General features: G+C 38.9%; 1 protein-coding gene across 3 annotated transcripts in view; it reads left to right on the top strand.

Moving 5' to 3' along the window:
• Positions 1-13484, top strand: part of trappc9 (trafficking protein particle complex subunit 9) — a 242605-nt gene that overhangs the window by 18261 nt on the left and 210860 nt on the right. For all 3 annotated transcript variants that reach the window (XM_080863780.1, XM_080863781.1, XM_080863782.1), the window contains one exon: positions 7521-7664. In XM_080863780.1, coding sequence (XP_080719906.1) covers positions 7521-7664 — 144 coding nt within the window. The remainder of the gene's footprint in view (positions 1-7520; positions 7665-13484) is intronic.

Raw genomic sequence — 13484 nt, 5'->3', positions numbered from 1 at the left:
CAGGTGCAAAATAAAACAGGCTTTTAACAGTGTTGATTTTAGCACAGTAGCAGTAAATTGATCGGCACAGATTTAAATCGTAAATCATGGTGGTGTGATTCATCTCCTCCCCAGTTTTGGACTCTTAATTCCTATAAATAACATATGAAATAAAGCAAGCTGCAAAAATACTTTTGTCCATGTCTTTCAATTGCAAGCTGACACTGCTTCTCTGTAGTAAATACAGATTTTTAACACCTAAAGAGGATTTTGAGTTGGTGTGCACTGTAAATCTTGCTCCTAGTGAGCGACGGGGTTCCACGTTTAATGCCTCCTGTACACTCTGTCCTGGCAGCACCCTCTCCTAAACCAGACAGAAGATCTCCAGGAGTGAGAAGTGTGTCTGAAGTGTTAGGTGCTCCATGGGAGGAAGGGTAACGGGGAGTTGATGTTTGTGAACGGCTATAGTTAGATTTAGTTTTTCTTTTTTAAGGGTTGCAAGGCTGAAGTGCTGATTTTATATCAGTGAAAAGGAGTAATTCTCTGTGAATCAGTCTTCTCAAACTCTGAATGCTGTGCCCTCTCACAGGATTCACAGTGTGTGATTAACAACAGTGTCAACATATTTAATGGATTAAGCTGATGAAGAGCCTTCGTTTCATTACCAGCTTTGCTGTCTTTTCACAAGCACTCTTTCAGGGTGTTCTGCATTCAAACCAACCCTTTGTTCAAAGAGAGTCATGGGTGATACCTGACCTGAGCTCTTGTAGACTACTCTGTACCTTGTACTCTTGCAGACTCTTGACCCTTGCATGCTACAGCCTCTCAGTAGCAAGCACCGTCCATTCAAAAGAAAACAGCGCACAGAAACGTTCAGGGACATCGGTATTCTTGTTGTGATTGGTATTCAAGAGTTGTGGCGAGAGCGGATTTTGCTCTAAGCTGTTAATCTTGGGCCTTTTTTCCTTTGTAAATGCACAAACAAGCTGCATCTTTTAGGTCAAATGCTTGTCCTTTGAGCTGCAGTAGACAGCATTGGACAGAAGTCCATGATAACATTTCAGCAAATTGTAATTAAAGTGGTCTGGAGGAGAGCTGGACTCGATCTGCACTTCATCTGTATTCTTCTGTGTCTAGCCGATGACAAGGGACTTTGACCAAAGCGGCTCTCTTCAGACCCAATCAGGCGAGCACTATAGAGTTGCATGAGGAGGGGGAAAAAAGGATTCCATGTAGAGGCAAATTTCACAGTGAAATGGGTGGACCAAAGCACTTGCACCACAATAGAACAGTTACAATTCACATTTCACTAAGTGTCTGGTTTAATAAGCTTTCAGTTAAAGAATTAAAAAGGTGGTTTTGGCACACATTTATCCTACAGTGCTGTCAGACATTTGTGACTTGGAAATGTTTTGCTGAGAACAGGTTTGCTTGCTATTTTTCATTCCTTCTTCTTTTAGACTCATAAACTTACTACATAATCTTGATTTTCAAATACCTCATTTTTATCTTCATATTTAAAAAAAGTTCCAAGTAGTTTCAATACAGTATGTTATGTTTAAATACAGTATTTAACCCTTTAAGACCTACCATAGAACCAAGTCCGACAGAGCTTATATTATATTTGTACATGTTGTAGTGCCATTTTTGGGAGCATTTCAAGTTGATATACATCAATACAACCATTATAGCCCAAATTTTAATGATATGTCTGCATTAAGTGCATAGTAATTACATAAATTGCAAAAAGAGCAATAAACTACAAAAAAATTTAAAATTGTTTTGTTTTTTAACATATATTTCTAGTTAGAGAAATTTAAGAGGCTTATCCCTCAAAACTGTAAATACAAAAAAGTTGCACAAAATAGTTTCCCACCACAGGAAATTTAATTTGAGTGTCTTCATAGTTTTATTTTTGAAATACACCAATTTTTATCTACTGCAGGAAAAACGAAAATAAATATTATAGTGCAAATTTGCAAAAAAAACCCAGCATATGCATCAAAATAAACTATTTCCAGTAGTGCAATATGAGTCCTCAGCATCCCAGAAATGACACAGAAAGTCATAAAGTCAAACATAACTTTTAAAAACACCAGTATAGGCTCATAAGGTCCTGATGGTAAAAAACTACATTTCCGCAAAATGACGTCACTTCCGGTTTCAGGCAGGTCATGGCGGACATGCGATAGTTCGCGCTGATGGACTAGGAAGTGTTACGAACAGCTGATCGAATCGGCAAAGCGTGTTTCTGGAATATTATGTTTTTGTTGCTGCAAGTGCTTTTTATGCAGTTTTTGCAAAGCTATATGTGGAAGGAAACTGTGACCTAGGACAAGCTGATGGCATAAGATGTAAGTACAACTCCTCCGGTTTCATAAAATTATTGTGCTACCTTATGTGTTTGCAGTGCTACCGGGATTTAAAAATAGTTACGTAAAACGGAGCGTGCCCGCTCAGACCGGCTTTAAAGGGTTAATGCAACATAAAATAATACACATTGATGCCTAGAGCGCTTCCTGCAGGTGGTGGCCCTACAGGAGGGTGGTCCCATGTCCTTTTTTGGGGCTGTGCCCCACCAGGCTCCATGGACTAAGGGCACCCACCCTGGGCCTTGGTCCAGGGTGAACCCTGTCCCATGGAGGGTGAACTGTTCGCTTGATCTTTTACTCATAGTGGTTTTCTGAATTACTCTTTGTCTGGTCCCTCACCCAGGACTAAAGCCCCCTGACAACATAGCTCCTGTGATTCCTGGGATGCACAAACCCTTCCACCATGATAAGGTAGCGATTTGCGGGAAGCCTTCAAAAATGAGCTTTTTAAAAATAACTTGTGGCAGTCATTTTGGAGAACTTGCCCCAATTCTTTTGTGGATTTAGACTTTTTCAGTTCTGTCAATTCTGTCACTGCATGTAATCCCACACTGACTCCATGATGTTAAGATCCAAGCTCTGTGGGGGCCATACCATCTGTTGGTGCAGAATCAATCTGGGACAGATCAGACACCTGCTCGATGATGCTGCACGATGAATTTAAACATCTGAAGTGGTTAAAACCCTTGCCAGAGTCCTGTCTGTACAATCTAGCTATTCTCTCTCTCCTCCCTTTCTTTGATCACATATCAGATATAAAGTTTACTGTTTGGCTTTTGTTAGAGGTAAAAGTAGATGGTTTCTTTGGGGGTAGAGCAAATCATTGAAAAATAAAACACAAACAGAAAACATGAGAACAATCCCTATTTCATTATTCTAACTCACTAATACAGGTAGAACTGCAGCGCATATCTTGGGAGTCAGTTAAAATGTATAAATAATAGCATTATTCTATAAGGGCACTTCACTTAAAATATAATCATTTTACACAGTTCAACATATAAGCTTCCTAAACAAGTCTTGGAGAAGAACAGTAGATAAAATCCACTGTATTCAAAAACTACTATATAACAGTGTACATAGTGATACAGTGATATGGTGATACTTCATCACTGGGAATTAAAAAAAAAAGAGTAATACATTGGTTTGCAAAACCTTGTCTTGCATCCTGGATCTGAGTGTTTTCGCATCTTTGCTTTTTCAAACCACACATATAACAATCAAGGGGCAGTTGTCACTTTGAAATGGTCCTTTTGGACATTAATGGGTTCTATAATTAGGAAAATAACACCATTTTTCATGACTGAGACCCAAAACTCATTTACTTAGTATTTAAACTGAGGCCACTGACAAGGACGGCTGAAGGCTGGTTGCCAGTAGATGTTAATACCAATGGACTTACAATTGGAGGAGTCGCCCCCTGCTGGCCAGTGTAAACAATCAAATGCACTTCCGTGTTTGTTTCAGAGCTAGATAATTTTTGTAGTTTTGCCTCGGTACACCATCACAGTATATTGTAAATCAAACAATCAATATGTGATTGACGTGCAGACTTGGAGCTTTAATTTAATTAGCGTTATAAAAAATATCAACTGTTAAAAGATAAACAGTTGATAAACAGTTTCATGGCCAGGTGATGCCTTCTGCCGTGTTATTTCATGACAAATGAAGCAGGCATAACAGCTGAAGTTGATTCAAAGGCTTGAATTTGTATTTTATAACTTTTCACTGTAATTTTAATACAATTTGAAAATATGAGGCCCAAAGGGATGTTGGTGCAAGTGAGGGAGCGATCATTAGGCTGAAAAACCATCAGAGGGGGAAAGAGAATGAATGAGAGAGAAAAGATTTTATGTACTGCTCAGCTTGGCAACAACAAAAAGCAAGAAAGGCTAAAAAAGAAGTGCATGATGACAGAAACATTTCTGTGGTAAAGAAAAACAAATTCATAACAACTTGCCAACTCAAGAACACTCTACAACAAGCTGCAAACCAGTGGTTACACAGATTATTATTAATAATAACTTTGTCAGAAAACATCTAAAAGAGCTATCGTAGTTCAAATTATGGAGGGCACTTTATGTTTTATACAAAGTCTATGGTAGTGTGCAGCTGCCTACTGTAACATTTAAGATTAATTTATTGATCGTGATGCAGCATGGGCTTCTAATGATATGGCTTCTAATGACGTAATCCTTTTATACAATGAATAAATACATGCAACAAATGTAGTAGGACATGGATATCTATAATTTGTTTTAAGTATCGAACTAATACTAAAGTAGTAAGTCCTAAAACTTTTGGGAGTAGTGAAGTGTATTAGAACTTTTTGGATTAGTCCTATCACGCTGCAGGCTATATTATTTATCAGATAATTTCATCAAAGACGGTTTCATCAAAATCCTCCTAAAACCACCGATAGCACAAACACGGTGGAAAGGGCAAGTTCAGCAATTCTGATCATTTTTGTGTCCCACTGGTTGCTGCCTGGTAACTAAAAGTGGCATTGCTTAAAATGTAACATGCAATAATTTGGCTATTCATAACATAACATAAGTGTCTTCGTTAGTATGTTTGATTACGCTCTGGCCTCGCATAACTTTGAGTAGATATCACCACCTCAAGACGATTTGCCACTGCTGCAATGGCTGACGGCTGAACACACAGATTGGATGCCGGATTTGTTGAAGTACCGTTACATATTCTAGCTCTACTCTCCCAGCTGACGTACCAATTCCCACAAGGCTGATGGGAAAGTAGGAAATGATGGAAGTAAGCCTTTTAGCAGAAGGGATCAGATGAGAGTTTATAAGGCAATACAGTAGAGTTGCAAGTTCAAAAAAGAAAGAAAATGGGGATCAATAGTGCATTGCAATAAGGCTGCTGTGCCCAGAGACACAGTGGAGCAAATGGTTTTGTAAGTGGTTCATATGCCCTTTCTCACCACGCCTTTCTGCTGGCAGTAATGGGGACACTGCATTTTTCTGTCATCTTTTGTCCTCTTGCTGCTCTGTTGTCATTCTGTTGAATGAATTTTTGGAGTTCTCTCTGTTTGTAATAATTTGGATGCTTATAATTGAGGAGAACAATGGCTCTATGTGCCATCTCATCACCCTACACAGTAGATCTGAGGCAGCTCGAGGGTACAGTGCCTTTTGAGTCAGGTTTACTGCATGACAGTGTGACTGCTTGGCCGTGGCACCACACTCATTATCTTGGTGGTGTGTTAATTGGATTGCCAGACACCTCCAGTTCAGCACTGAAAATACCACAAATGAACACGTTTTTCATGTTTGAGCGAGAGCGACATGCTCAGAAAATCCGAAGTGTCCTTTGGATTACTGTCCTCCAGATAAGCGCCGTTTTTTGGCAGACAGGTGGAAGTCAGCTATTTTTAGACTGCTTAGTGGGTGCAGTTTTCATGACAGAAAAAAATCCCTTATGAAGGAATGGCATTTGCAGTTTTTTCAGATGGCAGAAGAAGTCAGGATGAATAACAGCCGTGGTAGAAAAATGCTGATAAGTAAAAAGCGTCATGGGCACGATTTGATGTTACTGGAAGTGGTATTTAAGCCGAGGAAACATCAGAGTGTTTACCAAATATCCTCCTTCCTTCCCTCTGGCCCCCACAGCCTCTCCAGTGCATCTACCCTCTAGTTTTTCTTTCCCACTCAGTGAGTCAACAGTAGACAGCTGGGAGTGGAGCAGGGCATCTCGTGGGGGGCTGAGGGCCTTATGTAACTGTTGGTGTCAAGATAGAATGCTATTAAGATGTCTTGTGGTGCTCTGCAGAAACAAAACACCGGCAGCTAAGTTAGCAAGCCAAAGTTTACACATGAATACTTTGAATTGATGGCCTCAGCGAATTAGTTTAAGCTAATTTTGTGCTTGTACAAGACGTTTGTGATCAGATCAGAGTTGGAGGAATTTGGCTCAAAATGAGTGCTAATTACTAATTATTCCAGACATCTCAGTAGGTCAGCGTGACCATCTGTTCATCATGTATCTCGACAACTGACTAATCTGCTTGAAACTTGGCAGGTGTATTTCTGGGACACGAGGAAGTGTAACGCTGAGTTAAAGTTTGTTTGGATGATTGGTTGTCAGATGTTGGTGTAGTTGTTCTTGTGCTTCCCCAGTTGCTGACTGACTGGTAGATGCTCCACTGTACATATACACACAGGCATGTTTTTCTCTGTCTTTCTGATTATTACCCAAAACGAGCCTTTACGGGTTTATGAAAAAAGAACTTGGAAAAAAAAAAGAACTTAAAGAACTTAAAAAAAATATTTCTAACAATATTCATTGAATATTTCTTGCTTTTTGGTCTTTTGTTTCCTGTGACTGAAGTTTTCTCGAAGTGAATAACCCTGATTATCTCTTCATCATGGCACCTCTTAGCAGGTGGAAAAATATGAGGGGGAAATTCAGATTTAATGCGTTAGAAACAAAAAACATGTGCATTGTCCAAAGACATGCATGCTAGGTTAATAGGTGATTCTAAAGTGGCCCCAAGTCTGAATGTGGTTTTTCTGTCTTTATGTGTTCACCCTTTGATAGACTGCCGACCAGTCCAGGGTGTACTGTCCTCCTGGTATACTCCTCCATCCAAACCACAATCCCGAGTTGGACAACGGGAGAAAATGAATTGATTGAGTTATAGCCAGTGAAATCCCTAATTTCAACAGGCATATGATAACAAGATATGTTTGATATTATTCCAACAAAATGATTCAGTGTTATGACCTAACTCTAGCTGACTTTATGACATTTACCTTTTGTGTTTAAAGCTGATCATCCAAAGATTGAGAAACAGCTTTTATTGAGTAACGGGGAGAGATCTTATGGAATATGTTTACAAAGAGCTTATACAGACAGGGTGGGAAATGTGTTAAAAGATAAAGATTAACGAATTAGCATCAGCATAATAAAACTCAACACCGTGCTGGCAGATATCAGCATAAAGATCTCAATACAATTTGAAAACAATATGGGAGATGATAATGTGAGTGTTTGACATGGGACAACAAAGATTTAGCTGATCTGCGTCAGGCAGAATATGTCTCTGATGCATGTGGACTAATCTGATTTGATATCTGCATAACAGATGTCAGCAATGAGCTTTGTAAATCTGACTTTTATTTTGTCATCTCTCTCCCTCTCCCCCAGGTACCCACAGAGGCTGGGCTGCTGTACAGATGCGCCTCCTGCATGAATTGGTTTACGCCTCCCGTCGCATGGGCAACCCGGCCCTGTCTGTGCGCCACCTGTCCTTCCTGCTGCAGACCATGCTGGATTTCCTGTCTGATCAAGGTCAGCTCACAAAACACAGTCAGGAGGAAACTTGAAATTGAGCAGAACAAACTAATGTTTCATTGCAGTATTGAAAACCTGTGTGGTGCTTTTCAGCTTCATGCCCTGCCTTTAAAAAAAGAAAAAAAGAAAAAAAAGAAATCTAGACGCAGCCAACCTGTCCCCTGGTGATTGCAGCGTTATACCACGAGTTTTAATAGTATGTGATACACAAAGCCAGCTTTTTCTTGGCGGAAATGCAACATTGTGCTCTGACCAGAAATCCTGCGGCAGCAGCCAGGAGATGAAGCTGTGCAAGCCAGACTCTTCACTGGCCACACAAAAGAGGCCAGCGTAATCCCTGGTTGGCTACTATGAGAATTGATGGTGGGAGGGAGAATAAGGGAGATGAGGTGGGAACAAGATGAAGCAGACTCACAGTATAAAATATTAAATGTTAGCAAAGGGACTTCTGCAGCTCTGCCTAGGGTGTTGCTGGGACAAGCCTTCTTAGAAACAGCTCTGCTGGAAAAAAAAATGTCAGTCTACAGCTTTACACACATCAAAGGGAAGAAAAGCCGTGTGATGTAATTACTACTTTGTTGTTGTATCACAAGACGTGAGCGGGTATTTTCTCCCTGAAGAAAGTGACCTTGTAAGCCGAGTTCTTCAGCAGTGCTTTCTGCTGCACTAAAATACCATTTCATATTTACTTTGTAACTTTTTGGGCTCAGAGCGCTGTCGGGTGGAGTTTTGGTGCCCTCCCTTTGATTGCCTTTACTCCCGTCAGCAGTGTGATATTAAAAGTACCAGGAAGAAGCGAGGTCTTGTGAAATAAGTCCCTTTTGATGTGTGCACATATGTCATAATAGGACAGCAGTTTACAATGTTCTCACTCCAAGTTTGATTCCTGAGCACATGTTCGGTGCATCATCATCATCAAAGTCACTAAACTGTACTTTTAAATGTAGTGAAACTGGACAGAGTGATAAATTAAACCAATTGGATTCATTCAAAGTTATAAAAGCATCTGTCTCCCCTGTCCAAACTTCTAAAACGGCCAGTAAAAAGCTTTACTTTATTTTTCAGTAGTGTGATGTCTTTCTTCTGTTGCCGTGTCTTCTCATGACAAACATGTTGGCATATGTATCAAGAAAGACATGGCACCCATTTCACACATCCTGCCTTTACAAGGGCAAGCAATACCAAGTGTGAAGCATCCAGCTGTATGCTATGGAGCTGGCATTGCCCTCAGCTGCTATTGTGTACGCTGCCTGCTTTATGTATTTATTTATTGGATGGGAAGCTTTGACAGTTTAATAAGTGTTATACTGTCTCTCCCTTTTGAAATGAAGTGAAAACTTGTTCTCCTGTGTTTGACTGGTTCAGCTGTTTAGCTAGCAGAGCTGCTAATGCTTTAGCATCTTTTTTGCCATGGCATTTAAAAAAAAAAAAACTGAGGCAAAGTGGAAAACAGTTTGCTGGTCAGCAAAAGCTTGTCATTTGTGTTCGCTTAAACCAAAAATTCATTAATGTACAGTACTGTGAAAGTTCCCAGTTCCCCAATGTTAATAGACTGGGGATGTTTGTTTTTCCATTTATATGTAACTCACATAGGTGTTCGTATAGGGCTGTTCGATATAACGATATATATCAGATGACGATATAAAAACACATGAAAGAGTATGCAGAGTGTTTACGGATGAGAAGCAAAAAAGAGCCGCCAGGTGCTAAAAAATAAACCTTAGACTCAAACGTTAGAACAGACGTTTCCCCGCAGCACGCTGTGTAATAAATACTCACAAAGAAAACGACGGCCGTTGCAACCTATGTCTAAAAATGTGTAGTTTCAGGCATCGGTTAAAACACTCGACTCCAGGTACACGACGCCCAGCTGGACACACTTCTGCTAGCCGAGATTCACAGAATTTACAGAAAATGTTAAATTTTTGTGATTTATATCGTTATCGGGACGATGGATGTTTTATATCGGGATATGTGATTTTTGGTCATATCGCACAGCTCTAGGTTCATAACGTTAAAAAGATCTGAGAACCTTTAGATTATGGCTGCTGTTTCTTGGGACGGCGAGTTTGTAGTAAGAAATTCCCTCACTACTTAGTTGTCTCTTCGTAATTTGCAGTAAAGAGCCCTCTATTGAATCATGCCTTTAAATCGGTGTGTTGTTTTTAAGTGCAAACGTGTAGAGCAAAGGACACTATTGTTGTCACTGAGTTCACTTGCTTGTTATTTCTTTTGATTGATTAAGAAGTTTAAATATGGGCACGCACTTGTACTTCCATTATGTGCCTAATTTGACATGTTATTTCATTTTACCCAACTGGCAGTCTGATGAACAACAATGTGATAATTGCATTGAATGTTAGGCATTACTGGTGCTTGGTGGCACTGGTGTTTGTATGGCTTCCTAACTGTGTGGCATCCAGGACTTTGGAAAATCTGAAAGAGAGTTTTTGGGTAAGTCGTATTACTATTTCAAGAGAGTGGGTGAATCACGATGAACAATGATGCAATGTTTTCCTTGTTAAATTTCAGTGACCAGTGAAATTGCCTTGGCAAAAATGCTTCGTATCAGTTCCTGAACTGGTGCATTGATATTCTTTTCTTGAGTTTGCAGACTTGCATCATTAATTCAAAGGGCAGATTGACATTCAGATGTGATTGCCTGCATCAGATTCTCTGAACACGTGTTCTGTTACAGTCATCCTGAAGTTTGTTTTGAGAATTTAAATTGAATTAGCCAGCTGTATTCACATGCATAATTAACACCCAGAACACTGAAATGGGTGCATGGGTACAGCAGTAACTGTTTATATTTAGGCATAAACTTTACTACTTGTATATCATTATCAAGTTTAGTAAGTCAATAATAGTTATGTTTCTAAAGTTGTTCAGTGCATGCAAGGATCTTTGACAAATGGAACTTTCTGTGAATTACAAATACACTAAACTACAAAAATAACTGAAGTGAGGCCACTGATGCACCACACCAACTGTCCTGTCTTCTTGAGTTTACAAACAGGAGTTGTCTGAAAGGAGCAGCAACAGTGATTTATTTCATTTTATTCATACTGCTGCATAGTGACAAAAATGTGTATTTGTTTAGTACCGTTTGATTTGTTCTTTGGTGTGCTGTATTTGCTCCATATATCACCTTGGGTTTGGAGAATAGGACTGAGATTATTTGTCAACTATCACAATTTGCTTTAATAGTTGTAGTGTAGTTAATCTTTAAATAGTGGACTTATGCATGTAGCATGGCTTATTATGGATGTGTAACAGCAAAGTGCTGTTACAGGAAGTGATAGTGAACTAGAATGAGAACGTTACCGTGATTCAAACTGGGGACATGCAGCATTTTCAGGATGTTGGGTCAAACAAAAGCATACTTCTAGGTTACAGCATGCAAACTAGGTGTTTCCCGTGGATTTCATTTAGTACTTTTTTTTTTTTTTTTTGCTGTCAGTGATCAACTGCAAGAAGTTGTGACGACCATTTTTAAGACGGAGATTTCCTGTTGGAAGGCTGATTCATGAAGGTTTGCAAATAATTGCTGTCTAATTTAGAAATGCAGGCATATCACCAACACATTGCAATCAATCTGCAGTACGGTACTTAATTACTCCCAGGAAAAAGTAATTTGTTAATACTTAATTTTCATGTTACTCTGTAAAATAACCTGAAACGCATTGCCTCATAATTACCGGATAAGAATATAGACCTGAGGCTACAGTCTCACACACCAACAGAAATCCCTATCCTAATAATGATACACCTGCTTAAACGTAAGCAACACATTTATGCCATTTACATTTGTGTGTGGTTACCTCAAGCCATTGGCTTGACCAGTATCTTGATAATTATCTGTGTTGCTAATGTATGCCATTCAGAATTCTCTTTATTGTTATTTTTACTTAGTCATATTGAAGTAGACGTATATACATTTTGTTGGGCACCACTTGTTTTTCTGGATAGCCATTGAGTCTATGGGTGCTGGCTTAGATCTGTGCTATCAGCGTTTCTTTTTTAACTTTGTTGGTATCTTGTAAATAAGCAGAGAGGAAGTGTTTCTTTGTCAGCAAAAATGGTTTACTATGCATACACAGTTTTGTAAACTAAAGCAGAAGTAAGTTTAATATGGCTTACCTTATATAGTATGTACTTATAAAGTTGTATAGTGAGTTATTCTAGAGAAATTGTCACTTAAAAAAAATTGTAGTGTTATTTTTTAAGATTCTTGTTTAACTTATGCTATTTTTGTAACTCCTGGCATTTTGTTAGCAATACAGACACAAAAATCTAAATTATTCCTAAAACTGTTGACACATGTGTCTGTTGCTTCCCAACAGTTTTCATTTCACTATATAATTTAATAAGTCTCTCTCTGAATATAATTCTTTTGTCTGCGCTATCATTAAAGTTACTTGAAGCTCTAGTCTCACTGCTTCCTTGTAGTGCCTATAAATAAATAAAAACAGAAAAAAAAAGAATGTGTCTTACAGCAAATACAGAAAACACCTGGGTGGCTTTAATTAAACGGATCTGTTTTTATTGCGTCATCTTTTTTAATTGGCTAACACTATTATTCAGTCTGGCATCAACTTATTGTTAGCATTGTTTCTCAAAACATAAACAAGACAAATGACTGATTTAACAGTGAGTCTGTTGCTCACTGTATGATAAGTGAGATTTCTGTCAATGCCAATCTGACTGTTCAGATGGATTTTTTCATCCATCCATCCAGGGTTGGGTCACGGGGGCAGGAGTCTAAGCAGAGAAGCCCAGACCTCCCTCTCCCCGGCCACCTCTTCTAGCTTGTCTAGCTTCTACCAAGGCAACAACAGGCTTGCTGAGATATAATCCTGCCAGTGAGACATGCCTGGAACACGTCACTCAGGAGGCTCCCATTTTAAATAATTAAAAAAAAAAGCTGGAAAAGTAGGTGGCAGTAAAAGGAAACAGCGGGAGGAACATTTTGCAACTAAACGGGTTGGTTTTGGATTAAGAACATAATTGGATATAAGGAGACCATCCCAGAGTTTTTCATTATAGATAGAGATGGGTAGAGGTTCACCAGTTTACAAATTGTTGAACAGTCTCAAAATAATGTTTCTCAAAATAAAATTGCTAAAACTTTGATTATCCCATTATCTACTGTACACAACATCACCAGAAAATTCTGAAAATATGGTGAAGTCTCTCCAAGAAACAAGGCCATATTGAATATGTGTGATCTTTTAGCCCCTAGGTGGCAGCGCATTCAAAACGGGTATTACTGTCATGGAAATCACTGCATGGGTTCAGGAACACTAAATCAGAAAGTGTCTGAGAAGACAGTTTGATGTGATATTCAAAAGTGCAGGTTAAAGCTCTGTCATGCAAAGAAGTCATATGTGAAAATGATCCAGCTATCTACTTTGAGCCAATGTGGAAAACTGTTCTGTGATCAGACGAACTGAAATCTGAAATTCCTTTTTTGAAAATGTGAATGCCATGTCATCTGGACTAAAGAGTTAAGGGACCATCCGTATTAATGATGACTCAACAGCCTGCATCTTCAATGAAATAGGGGGTGCATTGGTGCCTATGAAATTGGTAGCTCTTATATCTGGGGATGTGTCGTCAGTGCTGATTCCTGATTGCTTATTTATTTATTTTTGCATATTTCTCAAACATTTCAAATCATCAACAAATTTTAATATACAGAAAGATAAAATGCAAATTTTAAATGAAGATTTCAATTATTAATGACTGTAAGCTATCAAAGTCATTGACAGCTGCTATTCTGGAAAGCCAGTGAACCACAGTGATTATCTGCAA

The sequence above is a fragment of the Rhamphochromis sp. 'chilingali' genome (assembly GCF_963969265.1).
Source record: "Rhamphochromis sp. 'chilingali' genome assembly, chromosome: 17".
In the NCBI taxonomy this organism is placed as follows: domain Eukaryota; kingdom Metazoa; phylum Chordata; class Actinopteri; order Cichliformes; family Cichlidae; genus Rhamphochromis; species Rhamphochromis sp. 'chilingali'.
Note: the sequence above shows the minus strand (reverse complement) of the source record. Positions and strands in the feature narration are given on the sequence as shown.